General features: G+C 45.5%; 1 protein-coding gene across 1 annotated transcript; it reads right to left on the reverse strand.

The window, feature by feature from the left end:
- Nucleotides 1-11210: 11210 nt before the first annotated feature.
- LOC126891378 (uncharacterized) lies at nt 11211-12734 on the reverse strand. The gene has a single exon (XM_050660555.1). The coding sequence runs from the start codon at nt 12732-12734 to the stop codon at nt 11211-11213; it is 1524 nt and encodes a 507-aa protein (XP_050516512.1).
- Nucleotides 12735-18679: the final 5945 nt, after the last annotated feature.

Below are 18679 nucleotides of genomic sequence, written 5' to 3' on the forward strand. Positions count from 1 at the left end.
AGTAAAATAGAAGTTGGTCCTTCTGAACTTGCAAGCGAACGGCAGTCGGCCAAGAGCCGTTCTCTGACGGCCGCTCTTGCTTCCGGCAGATGGCCGTTTGGTATAGGGATGTGCATTCTCTGGCTAACAGGTGAATGAGAGGCGCCCGCGATGACTTGCAGGGCCGTGGTTGATGCGGTCCGGTATGCACTGCACACCTTGAGCAGAGGTTTCCTCTGCGCCTTATTTAGCATATCCTTATACTTTGGTGCCGTAGAGCCTCGATCCAGACCGTGGCCCCGTAGAGAAGCTCCGCCAATTCCACCAGCTCCCAATAAAAGTAGTGAGATACCAGTATTGCGAGATCATCCGCGTACGCGACCTGGTTACACGACCGCCCATGGTTTAAATTCAGAACCCCGTCATATAAGATATTCCAGAGTGTCGGTCCGAGGACCAACCCCTGGGGAACACCCGCCGAGAGCTTGACGTTATCGTTTTTGTTAATTTTTAAAAACCTATTTAATAGCTATATCTTTATTATGTTAATTAGATATACGGGCAGTCTGAGACCTTCCATCCTGCTGATGATGTGCCCCCCAGCCTGCCGAATGAAATGCGTTCTTTACATCGAACATTATCAGCACCGCCCATCTCCTCTTAGTGTTCCTCACGCTTTCCGTGACGTGCCTGACAGCTTCTACCTCCGATCTCGCCTGCCAAAAACCATATTGCCTATCTGAGATGACGTTCACAGCATCTAATTCCGCTTGTAGGCGGTTCTTGATTATGTTTTCATAGAGTTTGCCTAGGAAATCTAGGAGACAGATCGGTCAATAGGAGCTGGCCTCTTCTGGGCCCTTACCGGGTTTCGGTATCAGGGTGAGGCGTGCCCGTTTCAGTTCGTCAGGGAAAGCCTGGGACACGAGGAGCTGGGACAGTGCTGATCTAACCAGCTCAGGCTGCTCTGTTACCGCGATCGTAATGGCATCCGGTGGCACCCGATCAGGTCCCGGCGATCTCCCCGTCTTTATCGCTTCTACTGCCCTGGAGAGTTCTATGGGGGTGACGGCTTCCGGGAACTTACACATGGCGGACTCGAACAGCAGCTCAGGCTTCCTGGGGAAGAGGGCTTCGACTCTCAAGGTTTTAACTACTAACCTGTAGGCCTCGCCTCATACATCCTCCTCAAGCGCATCGCACATATTCGTCCAGCACGTGCGCTTGGACCTTAAGGGTGGAACGAAAGGATAGGAAAAAAACTCTTTTTTTAAAGAACTTTCTAATAGCACTCGTAAGTTACGTTATTATGTCTACAATAAAACTACAAAATAGTTTTGTTCTAGGCTTACATCTTGAGGTGCCGCAAGAGCTTTGAAAAGATAGGTTTTTAACAAAAAATACAGAAAGTTTCACATTTAACCTGGTGCCATAGCTAACATTTCTTAGTCAAATATTGTTTCTAATAACAGTTAACATTGCTATCATTTCATTTTGAACACATTGCTATAAGATTTCTTTAGTTAAAATATTCATCTTGATACTTGACATTGTTTTTTTTTATCTCAAACTTGGACATAATCTTTTGGGAAGCAATCTTTGTTCTAACAAAGCCATTTTGGCTTCAAGACCACAGACACTAAGAGGTGACTCAGTCACGAGCTTTATGACTCTTTTTACTGTCTGTGTATGACAGGGAAAATACAAAAAATCCACACACTGCACCTGACAACTAGGGTCTCTTGCTGTACTTATATACTTTTTTAAGTCCTCGTCAGTTATATGTTTTGTCATAGGAGGCTCAGTAATTTCTTCTTCCGTCCAGTTAATTATGTCGATGTAGTCATTGGCATTAAAATTAAGCTTTGGGACAACAAACTTTCTTAATTTATGAGTTCCGATCTTGCCTTCAAAAGTCGCCGTAGACCTAGCTCCATTATGTGTTTTCTTGTCACATAACATGGATAAAAGCACATTTTCTGGGTGAGAGAAGTAACCATTCCTTTGCACTACTGTGGATTCTCTGTTGCAATATATATCCGAAGAAGGCGATTGGCCAACGTAAGCCATCGTGAATGATTTAATTTCCTATGAGTTTTTAAAGATCAGAAGGACATACACCACTGGAGATTGCTTTACATATATTAAGTAAATCTTTTTGATCTGTGCTTAGATCATCCTTAATATCTAAAATAGGGCTGTTACAGATTTCAAGTTGTTTCCCTAAAAGCCCTCCAAATTCATTAGGGCCTTTAATTTTTCCATCCACTTTGCAAAACAAATGACGCAAAAGCAATTCATTGGTATAGAACAAACAAATTAGCCACTTCAGCGGCTTATTTAGGTTTTTTTCTATTAAAGCTATTACACCATTGTTAAAACCGGTGTTAGTGGTAGTTGAAAATGTTCCATTACCCTATATTTTATAGCTTTGCTTGTTCCGGAAGCAGGAGTTATATGCCCTAGAAAGGTTGATACAGGTTCCTCTACTATTGAAATGTGCTCTTCTACTATAGTTAGAATATTAAGGAATGAAATAAATATTTACTATTAAACATTTCTTAAATGTGGAATTCAAGTTCAAACCGTGACAGATTTAGTAAAAATAAAGATTGGATTGTTGTAAGTTAAAACTAAAATCGGTCAGGTATCTCTCAGTCATATAGCTCTTGATGATATTTATTAAGTATGCCGGCAGTCTGAGGGCCAGCCCGCCGTATTAAAGGCGTTCCTCACGTCAAACATGATCAGTACCGCCCATTTCCTTTTACTGTTTCCCACACTTTCCGTGACGTACCTGACAGCGTCTACCGCCGATCTAGCCTTCCTAAAACCATATTGCCTATCTGAGATGGCGTTTGCGGCATCTAATCCCGCTTCCAAGCGGTTCTTAACTATATTTTCATATAGTTTGCCTAGGCAATCTAGGAGGCAGATGGGTCGATAGGAGCTGGCCTCCTCCGGGTTCTTACCGGGTTTCGGTATCAGGGTGAGGCGTGCCCGTTTCAGTTCGTCAGGGAAAACATGAGAAACAAGAAGCCGGGACAATACCGATCTAAACAATTCAGGCTGCGCGGCAACCGCGATCTTAATGGCCTCCGGCGGCACCCGATCAGGTCCCGGCGACCTCCCCGTCTTTATCGCGTCTACTGCCCTGGAGAGTTCTATGGGAGTGACGGCTTCCGGGAGCTCACACATGGCGGGCTCGAACAATAGCTCTGGCTTCCTGGGGAAGAGGACGCTCGCGATGTCCCGCCTCCTGTCCTCAGTAAGTCTGTACGGGGTTTCGACTCTCAAGGTCCTAACAGCTAACCTGTAGGCCTCACCCCACACATCTTCCTCAAGCGCATCGCACAGATTAGTCCAGCATGTTCGCTTGGACCTCATAATAAGTTTATTGAGGTCCTTTTTTGCGTTCTTATATGCTTCTCTGGCCATTGACGTTCTTTCCCTCTGTGCGATGCGCCTCAGTCTGAGGCACTGAATGCGGGCATTCTGAACATCATCATTCCACCAATACGGTACCGTATACGATACCAGACTACTATTCGTGCTCGCCTTGTGCGCGCGCATTATGGCACTTCTAAGGCTGGAGAAGTCGGTGGCCTCCTCGCAGAAACCATCCAGCCTCTCCTTGAAAGACACCCTGTTGAAGGCCATAACCTTTCTACCGCCACCGGTGGTCCCCGCGGTACCGACCTCGTAGGAGATGTACCTGTGGAACGTGAATAGACTCTCGTCCATCACATCCCACTTGGTGACCTTGCTGGCATACTTGTCATTCACCAGAGTGACGTCAATATGGGTGCGTGAGTCCCCCCTCTCAAAAGTGTGCTTGCCGTTATTTACGACCATTACATTGAGAGAGGAGATCCACTCATTCCATACCTCTACTCTACTATCGTTCCTTGGGGATCCCCATAGGACGGATTTAGCGTTTATATCTCCGGCTATGATGAAGTTTTTCTCCACCAGGGCCGCATCTTTGACTCTATCCATCTTATCAAGATAGGCCATGACGTTAGACGCCAGATAGATTGACGTTTGGAGAGATGTAGCAGGCTATTATGACCACATCAACAAGGTTGATCTTTACTACACCCTCCTTCCTCGTGATTTTGTCGATTCTTAAGTTCCTGTTGATAAGATGGATAGCGACATCGCAAAGCGTGTCCGATATCCAGCCAAACCTCGCAGCAAAATTCTTGTTTGGCTCTGGGACTATTACCAGATCCGCCCCGATGTCCAGTGCCTTCGCGTGGACCAGGTCGTGCGCCGCCTTGGCCCGTCCGACGTTAACCTGCAACACCCTCAAACTCTTTTTGTTCATTATATATTAAAATTAATTGATTTCGCGGATGAGCTATCCGACTGAGAGTACCTAGGGATCTAGGGGGACATGGAATAGTGGAGGGGTAGAGCAGTCGGGCGCGTCCCTCCGTTCTTCTCTAAGGACCGTGTGTGGGGGAACTTGGGTGGTCTCCTCGCCGTCACTAAGCTGGAGGTCGGTGTCCCCGCATTCTGTCGCTGTGGTGGTTATTGGGACTTGCACTTTCTTTGGTTGTTCCGTCCTACTACGTAGGGGGGGGGGGAAGCGCGGAGAAGGAGCCCCGGGCACCATGCCACGCTCCGCCGCTCTCGCCCTTTGCAGAGCATCTCTGAAAGCGGAGCATTTACCGCTGCCGTGCCTATGCGGCTCACTGCATAGTACACAGTACTCCTCCCCCTCGCATCCCTCCATGATATGGCCGTGCTTGCCACACAGCAATGCCCCGTGCGGTCCGGTCCAGTGCATTTGCTTAACTCATGTGTAAAACTCACAACATCTCTGGCATCTTTTTACTACATATCTTTTTTCGACCTCACACCTAGTTAGGCCGACCTTTATATGTCCCAGGTCTAATAGTTTCCGCGCGGCCGATGAGCTGAGCACCAAGGTAGCAGCCCTCGTATCCCCTCGCATAGGGCGTATTTGTTTGATCGCGAAGCACGGTTCCCATGCTCCCACTACCCTACAAATCGCCTCTTTGATTTGGTTTTCTTCTGTATTGGCGGTCATCCCTCTAACATGGATGACCGCTTGCCTTTCGCTTCCCACCATTTTCGCGGTGAGCCCGCTCTCCCTCTGCGTGATCGCATTTCTTATTTCAGAGGCTGCCACCTGGTCCTTATCCATGGGTATTAATAACCCGCCGTCCTTGGTGCTCCTGAGGCTTTGAATAGCCCCCTTGGCCTCAGTGCCACCGACCGCCTTTTCCACTCCTTCTAGGAGTTGCGCGTACGTGGCGTCCTTCTTCTTAATAATGAACCCATATGTCGGCCTTTTTCTTCGTGTGGCGGTAGTGTGTACGGTTACCTTGGTTGCTGATGTCTTGTGGAAGATGGCTTCTGCCACCTTCCTCAGTTCCTCCACAGGCATATAGCTCATGTGGTGGAGAGCCACTGAGTCTTCGTCTTTAATTTCCTCCCTCACCCTCACCAGGGCGTCCCATAGCTGCTCCGGGGTGTGGCTCTGGGTTTTGATAATGACCTCCTTGGTAGTAACCCTCACCCCGTTTTCTTTGACCGTGTATGACAACTCCATATCCTCATATGCGCCCCTTAGTGTTGCCAGTGTGGGGTATCTGTCTGTATAGCCTCTGGACCGAGAAATTCATGTTTGGGTCGTTGGGCTCCGTGACCACCACTTTCACGTTGGCTTTAGTTTCCACGGGGTTCCCGACCTCTGACCGTCTTCTTATAGATCCTCTCGGGCCAGTCGAAGCGGACGTGCCTCTGGAAGTCTTCATAGGTTTCCACTCCCTCGAGGCTCGCCACCTTAACCGCCCCGGGAGGACCGTGCCAGGCATCTGTCTGAGTGGACATCTCCGCCGTTTTTGGCTTTCTCGTGTCCTTCCTTTCATGTTCCTGTATTTCAGAGTCCGAGTCGGTAGATATGTCCTGACTACCCAAATTAAGGCTAGATTTATTCCCTTTATATATCTCGGCCAGTAGGTTCACCGCCCTAAACTTCCTTTCCTCCTTAACCGGCCCTTTCCTAGACAGGATTTCCAGGATCTCCCTCAGCTTCCTGAGATCCCTTTCCCCGTCCGTCTCATCAAGTTCTTCCCTTCTATCTCTTTTATATCTCCCTTCAGTCTCAGGGCTACCCGCCTTCCTCTTTTTGGATGACTGGTTATCCTCATTTCCAAAAAGTATGTCGTTTAGTACGCTGCCCGCCCAAGGTTCGGCTTCGAGGTCCTCTTGGTTTCGCTCGTTGTCTTTTTCTTCTATCAATGTTGAGTGTCTGACAGGGTCACTGGCAGGGCCAGTTGACCTGTTTATTTTTACCCTGTTTTCCTCACATTTTCTCAGGAATTCCTCTTCGTATTCCCTCTGCTCTTGCCTTTCTCTCTCTTCCCTTTGGTCTTGTGTTTCGTATGTTTCTACGGTCTTGTCTTTCTGTGTCTTATCGTCGTCCTGTTTCAGATGCCTGTGTTCGTCATCGTAATCTTCCCTTCGTTCTTTTTTCCTAGATGATTCCATGTACTTCCCACGAGTAGGGACGTCCTATACGTCGGACGCGACAGTGCGCCCTTGCCGCGCCAAGGCTGGCTTACTTCGGGAGGTCGCCAGGTATCCCGAAGGGATCGTTCGCGATGCTCTGACCCTCGCATCTCACATATCTTTGGTACGATGCCTTCCACCGTGATATTGGGGATTTTTTCTTGAGGTTTACTCCTCTTAAGGATGGTTGGGTGAGAGGTATGTGTGGAGGTAGGGGGACAGGGGGCAGGTGTGGGGTGGGTGATCGGCCACTCACACTCGGATAGGGGGTCTCATTCGAAGGATGAAAAAGGTTTTTGTTGGGGAGGGCGACATGATTTAGGTTTCGAGTGGCCATAGGAGCAGGGAAGGGTATTTGTAATAGCTGAAGGCGAAGGCGCAGCAACTGTTCGCCTCAGTTGCTACGCCTTTTAGCGTCCAGTGGCGATGTCCGGCGCTGACCCGGTGCACAGGCACTGGACGCTGAGACTGTGTTTGGTTTCACTGGTCGTGCTCCCCTCACATAATAAGGGACCAAGACCAATTACTCAGCCCTCCCACCAACGGCAAGGAAAAATTACAGTCTCAGGGAGAGTACTTAACTTAACCTTTTTTTTTTTTTTGGATTGAGGGGAACGCTCATAGCAGACTAGGGAAGGTGTCCCTAGTACTGTTGGACTCGGACAGGAGAGGAGAACACGCCAGGATGCGCCAACCACTTATGGTCAAGGCATCCCGCGTGCACCCCATAACCAGCCGCCTACCAACTAAAACCACCCCTTCTTCCGACCCGGAATGTCCCTGGACGTGTTCTGTAGAGAACGATACATGGGGACATTCCGCGCTGTCCGCAGTAGAGTGTGCTTGATCATGGCCTATATCCTCCCCCTACCTAGAAGCAGTAGGGGAAGGGGTTGGAATGTTTGCCCCCACAAGGAGGGATTTATTAGGCTCCTATCTGGAACGATAGGGCCGTGTTTGAGTTACTTGATCCCATTATGGGATCGACAAGACGATATTGGGACGATTCCTAGGACTGGGGGCGGCCCTAGACGAAAGGGTCGCCTTTTTTTTTTCCCTACGTTTGTGTATACCTACCTGCACAATTCAATCTACAACTATTTGACTCTATAGAGGAGACTTACCAAACCGCATATACCCATGTGTTGACCAAACGTAAGATTTTTTTGTTTATTAGTATGTATATTTTTTTTTTCAACCACCCTGCTCTGCCCGTTCGCGCGCTGTTCTTTCCTTAATTATCCCAGTGATTACGTCGATTATAAATTCGTAATCCCCTTTACTTCCCAACGCTAAGTTTATAATATTTTCGGGGCCGACGACCCCGAAACGATTCCTGAGCCTGGTCTGCCCGCGAGCGAACACGCTACACCGGAACACGCAGTGTTCCGCGTCCTCCCTCACGTGGCAGGTCAGGCACAGGTCATCGTTCGACTTACCGATGCCGTGCGTGAACGCCCGGAAGGAACCGTGTCCCGTAAGGAACTGTGTGAAGTAAAAGTTCGTTCTTCGGAACTTACAAGCGTACCACGCCCCTATGTTCGGGACCAATCTCTTGGTCCACTGTGCCTTAGTTGCCCATTCCGCTTGCCAGTCGGCCACGAGTCGTTCCCTAGCGGCCGCTCTGACCGCCGGTAGGTGGCCGTTACCTGACTCGTAGAGAGTTGTTCTCTCTCTGGCAAGCAGGTGAATGGGAGGGGCACCCGCGATGACCTGTAGGGCCGTGGTTGATACAGTACGGTATGCACTGCATACATTCAACAGAGGCTTCCTCTGTGCTTTAATCAAGACTTCCCTGTATTTTTGGTGCCTTAGAGCCTCGATCCAGACCGGGGCCCCGTAGAGAAGGGTAGACTGTACAGTATGTAGGTACAGTCTCCGCTTGGCGCTACCTGGCCCTCCGATGTTTGGTGTTAATCTTCGGAGGGCTGCGGTTTGCGCCTCGGCCTTCTCTACCACCCTTGCGAGGTGCTTGGAGAACCCCAGTCCCCGTTCGAGGTCCATTCCCAGGTATCTTGCACAAGAGGACGGTTTCACCTCGCTGGCTCCGAAACGGAAAACCAGGTCAGGCCCGGCTCTCGGTGCCTTGAGGATCACCACCTCTGTCTTTGCGCTTGCAAGTTCCAGGTCCCTGTCCGACATCCAGGCGTTCACGCGACGGAAACACCTCTCAGCCTTATCAACCACCTCCCAATAACAATCGTGGGTGACAAGGATCGCGAGGTCGTCGGCATACGCAACCGCGTTACACGCGCGCCCGAAGTTGATACGCAGTACGCCGTCATAAAGTATATTCCATAGGGTCGGTCCGAGGACCGACCCCTGGGGGACGCCCGCCGAGTTTCGCGTCTTCTCCTTTGTTAACAGACAGATGTCTCTCAGTCAGATAGTTCCTGATTATGTTGACAAGGTACGTAGGCAGTCTGAGGGCCTCCATCGTATTGATGATGTGCCCCCAGCCTGCAGAGTTAAAGGCATTCTTAACGTCGAACATGATCAGTACTGCCCACTTCTTCCCGCAGTCCTTCACGCTCCTCGTAACGTACCTGACAGCGTCCACCGCCGATCTAGCCTTCCTAAAGCCGTATTGCCTATCTGAGATGGCGTTTGCGGCATCTAATCCCGCTTCCAGGCGGTTCTTAACTATATTTTCATATAGTTTGCCTAGGCAATCTAGGAGGCAGATGGGTCGGTAGGAGCTGGCCTCTTCCGGGTTCTTACCCGGTTTGGGTATTAATGTGAGGCGTGCCCGTTTCAGGTCGTTAGGAAAAGCCTGGGACACAAGAATCCGGGACAGCACCGATCTGAACAGTTCCGGTCGTGCTGCAACCGCTATCTTTACGGCCTCCGGCGGCACCCGATCAGGTCCCGGCGACCTCCCTGTCTTTATCGCGTCTACCGCCCTGGAGAGTTCCATGGGGGTAACGGCTTCCGGGAGCTCACACATGGTGGGCTCGAACAGCACCTCTGGCCTCCTGGGGAAGAGGACACCCGCGATGTCCCGCCTCCTGTCCTCAGTAAGTCTGTATGGGGTTTCGACTCTCAAGGTCCTAACCACTAACCTGTAGGCCTCACCCCACACATCTTCCTCAAGCGCATCGCACAGATTGGTCCAACACGTACGCTTGGACCTCCTTATTACCTTATTAAGGTCCTTCTTCGCGTTCTTGTATTCATCTCTCGCCATAGGCGTTCTTTCCCTCTGTGCGATGCGCCTCAGTCTGAGGCACTGGGTGCGGGCATTCTGGACGTCATCGTTCCACCAGTACGGTACCGTACACGATACCAGATTGCTTCGTGCTCTCCCTGTGCGCGCGTATTATGGCATTTCTAAGGCCAGGGAAGTCGGTGACCCCCTCGCAGAAGCCATCCAACCTCTCCCTAAAGGCTACCCTATTGAATGCCATAACCTTTCTGCCGCTACCGGTGGTCCCCGCGGTACCGATCTCGTAGGAGATGTATTTGTGGAACGTGAATAGATTCTCATCCATCACGTCCCACTTAGTGACTTTACTGGCATACTTGTCATTCACCAGCGTTACGTCGATATGGGTGCGAGAGTCGCCCCTCTCAAAGGTGTGTTTGCCGTTATTTACGACCATTACATTGAGAGAGGAGATCCACTCACTCCATACCTCTCCTCTACTATCGTTCCTCGGGGATCCCCATAGGACGGATTTTGCATTAATATCACCCGCGATGATGAAGTTTTTCTCCGCCAGGGCCATATTCGTGATGCTCTCCATCTTGTCAAGATACACCGTCATATTGACGTTTGGAGAGATGTAGCAGGCTATAATAGCCACATCAACAAGGTTGATTTTTACTACTCCCTCCTTCCTCGTAATTTTCTCGATTCTTAAGTTTCTGTTGACAAGATGGATAGCGACATCGGAACGCGTATCCGATATCCAGCCAAACCTCCCTGCAATATTTTTGTTTGGCTCAGGTACAATTATCAGATCCGCCCCGATGTCCAGGGCTTTCGCGTGGACCAGATCGTGGGCCGCCTTGGCCCGTCCGACGTTAATCTGAAGTACCTTCACACTTTTGTTGTTCATTATTTACTGTATATAAATTCGCGCGAGAACTATCCGACCGAGAGGACACCTATGGTCCCGGAGGGACATTCGATGTTGATGGGGCAGAGCAGTCGGGCCCTTCCCTCCGTTTGTCTTCCGCGTCGTCGGTTCCGCAAGCTTGTGTGTCGATGGTGTTCCCTCCCTCCCTTTCGGTGGTGGTCACTGGGGCCTGCGCTTTTTTGTTCGTCTCGGTCCTACTTCGTAATGGGGGGAAACGCGGAGGAGAAACCCCGGGCACCATGCCACGCTCCGCCGCTCTCGCCTTTTGTAGGGCTTCTCTGAAGGCGGAGCATCTACCGCTCCCATGCCTGTGCGGCTTTTTGCACAGTACGCAGTGCTCCTCCCCCTCGCATCCCTCCATGACGTGACCCTGCTTGCCGCACTTTAGGCAGTGACCCGTGCGGTCCGGTCCATTACATTTGCTAACCTCATGTGCGAAACTCCAGCACCTCTGGCATCGTTTGATTACCAGCCTCTTCTCCAGTTCACACCTGGCGAGGCCGACTTTTATGCTTCCCAGTTCTAGCAGCTTCTTTGCGGCCGATGCACTAAGCACTAGGGTAGCAGCCTTCGTATCCCCTCTCATGGGGCGTATTTGTTTGATTAGACTTCCCTTCTTACTGCCTCTTTTATCTGTTCTTCCGTTGTATTGGAAGTCATCCCTCTCACATGGATGACCTCCTGCCCTTCCGAGCCCACCATTTGTGCGGTGAGCCCGCTCTCCCTCTGGGTTATCGCATTCTTAATTTCCGCGGCCGCTGCCTGGTCTTTATCCATAGTTATTAGAAGGCCACCATCCCTAGTGCTCCTAAGGCTTTGTATCGCACCCTTAGCCTCTGTGCCGCCAACCGCCTTCTCCACCCCTTCAAGGAGTTGAGAATATGTCGCATCCTTCTTTTTCACAATGAACCCGTAGGTCGGCCTCTCCCTACGGGTTGCTGTTGTATGTATTACTACTTTTTTCACTGCTGTCTTCTGGAAGATGGCTTCTGCCATCTTCCTTAGATCCTCCACTGGCATGTAGCTGGTGTGGTGGAGGGCCACCAGGTCTTCATCCTTAGCCTCCTCCCTGACCTTCACCAGGGCGTCCCACAGTTGTTCTGGGGTGTGGCTCTTCGTCTTAATAATGGTCTCCGTAGTGGACACCCTCACCCCGTTTTCTTTCACAGTGTATGTTAGCTCCATATCTTCGTAATCCCCCTTAAGAGTCGCTAATGCCGGGTACCTGTCCCTGTACAACCTCTGAACAGAGAAGTTCATACCAGGGTCATTCGGCTCTGTGACCACCACCTTTACGTTGGCCTTCATCTCGACCGGGTTACCGATTTCTATCACCGCCTTCTTGTAGATCCTCTCGGGCCAATCGAGGCGGACGTGCCCCTGGAATTCCTCGTATGTTCTAATTCCTTCCAGACTCGCCACCTTGACTGCCCCGGGAGGACCGTGCCATGCGTCCGTCTGGGTGGCCATCTCCACCATTTTTGGCTTCGTGGCACCTTTGTTTTCCTGTTCTTGTTCTTGTGTAGACGCATCTGAGTCTACAGCCGAGGCCTGGCTCCCTAGGTACAGGCTTGATTTGTTAGCTTTGTTCAGCTTGTATAATTCTGCCAAAATGTTGACCGCCCTGTATTTTTTCTCTCCGCCAACCGGTCCCTTTGTGGTGAGGATCTCCAGGACCTCCCTCAGCATCCCGAGATCTCTCTCCTCCTCCGTCTCTTCCGGCTCCTCCTGTTCCTCCCTTTTATCCCTCTTTGACCTCCCCATTGTCTCAGGGCTACCCGCCTTTCTTTTTTTATATGACTGTCGGTCATCGTTTCCGAAGATTAAATTCATTAATATGTTGCCCTCCTGCTCGGGTTCGGGGTCCTCAATTTCTTTCTCTTCTTCTTTGTCCTCTAGCAATGTTGAATGTTTCGCTGGTCCCGCTGACCTATTTAACGAAATTCTGTTCTCCTTACTCTTTCTCAGGAGTTCTTCCTCGAACTCCCTCTGCTCTCTCTTTTCCCTTTGGTCTTTAGTTTCTGTTTCTTCGTCCATATCAATCTCTATCACATCGTCGTCCTTGTTCCGTAGCATGTGGTCGTCATCCTTGTCTTCCTTCCATTCTTTGTTTTTTTGATTGTCCATAAAGATCCCACGAGTGGGGACGTCCTATACGTCAGACGCGGCAGTGCGCCCTTGCCGCGCCAAGGCTAAATACTTCGGGAGGTCGCCAGGTATCCCGAAGGGATCGTTCGCGATGCTCTGACCCTCGCATCTCACGTACCTTTGGCACGATGCCTTCCACCGTAGTATTGGGGATTTTTTCTTGAGTTTTACTACTCTAGGGGGAGGGGGGGAACTTAACTTAACTTAACCTAACCATACTTAACTTAACCTAACCAAACCTAACATGAACTAATGAAGATAAAACATGTCTGTGTATTGCTTCTACGGAGCAATACACATAGACGTCCTATGGCCGTCTGTATGGAGCGATACACTCCGGACGCCCTACGGTCGTCGAATAATTCATCTTTCTAGCTAATGGCTTCTATTGTCTTCTTAAATATAAGTACATATCTATATATCTGTATGTGATTTGTACATACCCCTGTTTCTGGATCCTTGAAATATTTGCTATGATTCACAGTTTTGTGAATATAGTCACAGTTTTTTAAATTGAAGTAACCTTTCCACTGGTCTGTCCAAATTTATGTTCCTTCTCGCACTTGTCTTTTAATAATATCCACTAATACCTCGTCTTTTCTACTTTTTAAGTAAGTTATATACCCCTTTTTTAGAACAATATCATATATCCCTAAAATCCATTGTTCTTTTACAGTTCTGCTGCGGTTGTATTTTCTCTTTGTCAGAACACTCTCATCAATTTGAACAATGTGTCATTCTCCACCTACAATAATAAGAAGTGAAAAGTAACTAAATACTTATATTACTTATTGCTATTTTACCTAATAATAATGGTTCTTCTACTTGTAGAAGTTTTCAAGAAACCGCATCCCGCAAATAACGGTACACTTGAATAACAGTTACTTTTCGATCATTCATTGTTTGTCAAACACTTCTGATATTCATTCGGCATGCCTAAAACCACGTAATATAAAAAAAATCTTGTTGGTATCCGCCGTCCTTCAAAAAACGTTCCGATGCAGATGTGATACATTTTTCTGCATTTACTGCTCCAGTAGTTTGTACACATCTTTTTCCCTAACTGTGCATAAACGTCGGCAATTTCTCACTTTACACTTAAATTCTGTTTTAATTAATCCAATATTTTATGTCTATTTGAGCCAATCAGCTTTTAGCGTATACGATGGCAACACTCTTCCAAGACGCACACTGGTATGGATCAGCCAGTCCTTACACCCTAAAACGATTGGAAATAATTCAAAATACTTCCCTAAGACTCTGTTTGGGTGCAATGTGTTCAACGCCTATGGAAAATCTTCGGATTGAAGCACTAGAACCACCATTATTTTTGCGGAGGGAGAGTGGTTGTCAGAAAAATTTATTATTAAGTCTTCTTTTAAAAATTTTACTCTGTTACATAAAATAGCTTTATTAAATAACCACGATTTAACAAACAAATATTGGTCAAAAAAACCTTCTCCTCCATTATGTATGGCTTTTAGAAATACAAGTCCTCACAATAGTGCTTTAAAGAGACCTATTTCAGTCGATAGATCTGAATTCTTTGATATGTTGGAACTAATAGCAATTAATATTCCTGTATACCATGAAAATTTGTTGATAAGTAAAAATACTCTAAGCGCCTGCATAGCAAATCTTCCAGATTTTCTGGAAATATATACCGACGCATCAAAACAAATTTTTTTTTTTATTTAAAAAAAAAAATAAAAATAACGATATCGATCGAAAAGGAAAGACTCAAAATGATAAATAAGAAACACCCAAAGAAATGGGTAAAACCAACTAATATTCAGGAGTTCGAAAAATATATTAATGATACATTGAAAGATACAACAACAACAGACATTAATATACTGAACAAGCAAATAATCACAATACAACAGGCTCAAACTAAATACTGTCCAACAAACCAAAAAGATGAAAAACTAAGTCAACCTACTAAAACCCTTATAGAACTAAGACGACAGATGAAAGGAGATACAAGTTCCAGCAAAGAAGCGCTAAATCAAATAAATAAGACTATCACAAAGTCAATAAGAAAAGACATAAGAAACTACAATGTAGAAAAAACAAAACAAGCAATAGAGCAAAATAAGAACATGAAAGTTTTGAAGAACGTAAGCGTACAAAAAGGAAAAATAGAAATCAACAAACTAAGAAACAGAACTGGAAAAGAAACTACAAACAGAGATGAAATATTAACAATAGTCGAAGAGTTCTACACAGAGTTATACAAATCAAGAAAAAAAGATGACAATGCGCAACCTCCAATTACAGTAAAAACTGGAGTATTAAATCAAGGATCGGATTTAATGCCCGATATAACAAAATCAGAAATCAAAGAGGCTCTGAAGAAAATGAAAAATAATCGAACCCCAGGTGAAGATGGAATAGTATCAGAAGCACTAAAAATTGGAGGAAATATACTACTTAAAAAAATTAAACAACTTTTCAATATCTGCCTTCACAACGCCAATATTCCAACAGACTGGAACAACGCTACTATGATTCTATTACACAAAGCAGGAGACAAAGCCAATTTAGAGAATTACAGACCGATTAGCCTCCTCAGCCATTTATATAAGTTATTTACGCGAATAATAGTTAAGAGAATGGAAAGAAAGTTAGAGACTTATCAACCAAGAGAACAGGCAGGATTCCGAAAAAATTACGGAACAAATGACCATCTACAAAGTATAAAAACCCTGATAGAGAAAGTAGTGGAATACAATAAACCCCTAGTTCTAGTTTTTATCGATTTTCATAAAGCCTTTGATACAGTTGAACTTAGCAAAATATTACAGGCGCTTAAAGAATGCAGGCTAGATTATAGGTATACAAAATTATTACACAAAATATACTTACAGGCAACAACCACTGTCAAATTACATACTAACAGTAATCGCATAAAAATAGAACGGGGGGTTAGACAAGGAGACCCAATGTCACCTAAACTTTTTAATACGGTCTTAGAACATGCTTTCAAGAGTTTGGATTGGATGACAAAGGGAATAAAAATAGATGGAGAATACCTAAACAACTTACGTTTCGCCGATGATATAGTCATAGTAGCTGAGGATATAAACATCTCAAAGACAAAAATAATGACAAATTTGGTACCCAACCAGAACATCAGTATTGGTGGGAAGGAAGTAGAACTCGTAGATAGATATAAATACCTGGGACATGAAATTACGATTGGCAGGGATAACCAGACTCATGAGCTGAAGAGAAGAATCGGTCTTGGGTGGGCAGCATTTGGAAAACTGAGAGAAACTTTTAAAAGTGAGTTACCCACATGTCTAAAGAGAAAGGTATTCGATCAGTGCGTCCTCCCAGTCTTGACGTACGGATCAGAAACACTTACCTTATTTTATATACAAGAAATGGACATGTTAACAGTATTTTTTCAATTATATTTTATGACAGTGACAACATTATATTAATCTAGAAACATAAAAACATTAGTAACTAAGGTAGATGTTAGTAGCCTTAGATCTTAACTACTAAATATATAACAGTCCTCCGCCCCAATTCCCAACTACAAGACTAGAGGTGCTGGCAGCAGCTGATCTAAGTGACGTTTCCAAAGTAGACCATCATCTGTTCGTATTTCATAATGTAAGTAACCTATGCGTCTGATTACCTTTCCAAATACCCATCGTTGATCACTGCAGTACTTTCTAGCCTGAACTCTGTCTCCCAAGGCAAATTCCCTACCAGGTGTAGGCCTGTCTGATGGAAAGGAAGTTGTGCGTTTGCAAGGTTTTCTTAACATTGCATGAAGATCCGTTCTAATTTCTCGTCCGAACATAAGCTCATACGGGGTGAAACCGTTAACACCTGGTGTACGACGTAAACGTGTTCGTACTTTAAGTAGTTTATCAGTTAAGCTATTGCTCTCCCCCGCTAAGCTGCGCAAGGTTTTTTTTATAGTTTGTACAAATCGTTCTGCTTGACCGTTCGTTGCTGGGTGATATGGAGCAATAGTTCTATGGGTGATACCGCAATTGGATAGAAATTTGTTAAATTCGGCTGAAACAAATTGTCGGCCGTTGTCAGATACCAGCACATATGGATTTCCGAACGTGGCAAATATTTGTCTTAGCGTTTGTATACACCACGAGCTAGTTGTTACCTTTGTAGATATAATTTCCACCCATTTTGTATATGCATCTACCACAATGAATAGTTGAGAACCAGAAATTGGTCCAGCGAAGTCAATATGGATTCTTTGCCAGGGACCTGTGGGCTCTTCCCAGTGATGTAAATGTGTCTTTGCTGGTTCATTTTGTTCTAAACGGCATGATCTACATGATTTCACTTTTTCTTCAATATCTTTATCAATATTTTTCCAGTAGACATGACTGCGTGCTAGTTGTTTCATCTTTAATATACCAATATGTCCCGCGTGCAGTTCGTTAAGAATAAATTTACGAAATTTATGTGGTATTACGACCCTTGTTCCTCTTAAAATACAGTCATCTTGTAAAGTAAATTCATTGTCGTTGTATCCATATTGTTTCAGAGATTGACCTGTTCTTAGTGCTTTAATTATTTTCTGTAATTCGATATCATTTTCTGTCTCCTTAGCGATTATATCTGGGCTAATTTCTAATATCTGAATTTGTTGTATTTGGTATAAGCCATGTTGATCTACTTCATATGTATTTGTGTTCTCAACAGGAAACCGCGACAAGAAGTCTGCGTTAGCATTTTTTGTGCTTGTTCTGTACTGTATATCATAATCAAATCCAGATAAAAAATGAGCATAATGAAAAAGTCTCATTGTACTCAGTTCTGGTAGATTATGGTGGGGATGAAAGATTGATGTTAACGGTTTGTGGTCAGTAATCAGAGTAAATTTTCGCCCATAGCAAAAATGAAAAAATTTCTTTATACCCCAGTATATCGCAGTCGCTTCCTTATCAATCTGACTGTAATTCTTTTCGGCATTGGTTAAGGTTCTTGACGCAAAAGCTATCGGTCTTTCTGAGCCGTCTTCAACTATGTGTGAAAGGACTGCTCCAAGTCCTGTTGGTGAAGCATCCGTGGCTATGATTAGAGGTTTTCTCGGGTCGAAATGTGTTAATACGTTTTCACTTGCAATTTCCGTTTTAATTCTGTTAAAACTTTCTTCGCATTTCACAGTCCAGGTAAACTTGTTATCTTTCTTCAAGAGTTGATTTAGAGGATTTGATATAGACGCAAGATTAGCAATAAATTTGTTGTAGTAATTAGCCATACCCAGAAAAGTTCGCAATTCGTTTATATTAGAAGGCCGTTCCATACCTACTATAGCTTTAATTTTGTCTTTGTTCTTATGGAGCCCATCTTTATCAATTTTATGTCCTAAATAGTTTATGTTCTTTTTAAAAAATTGGCATTTTTCTTTATTCACCCGTAGGTTATTTTCTTTTAACTTGGTAAGTACCTCTCTTAATCTTAGTAATAGCTGGTCTTCTGTTGATCCTTGAATTATTATATCATCAAAAAAACATTGTACGCCTTCTAAACCTTTAAGTAAATTATCCATGAATCTTTGCCATAAACTGGGAGCCACTTTTACACCAAACATCAGTCTGTTTACTTTGTATGTTCCCATATGAGTGCTTAAAGTTTGTATTAGGGCGCTGTCTTCGTCCATCTCCATATTAAGGTAAGCTTGTTTAATATCTAATGTACAAAATAATTTACCCCCATTCATTTTGGCAAAAATATCTTCTATGATAGGTATCGGGTATTTTTCGTCTTTAATAACTCTATTTAAAGTTATTTTGTAATCGGCACATGGTCTGATACTCCCATTAGGTTTAACAATAGGTACAATAGGTGTACCCCAATTACTATGGTCGATTTTTGTTATAATACCTTCAGAACTTAGCCGTTCTATTTCTGCTTCTACTTTCGATTTTAGAGCG

Source organism: Diabrotica virgifera, chromosome 9 (genome assembly GCF_917563875.1).
Source record: "Diabrotica virgifera virgifera chromosome 9, PGI_DIABVI_V3a".
NCBI lineage: Eukaryota > Metazoa > Arthropoda > Insecta > Coleoptera > Chrysomelidae > Diabrotica > Diabrotica virgifera.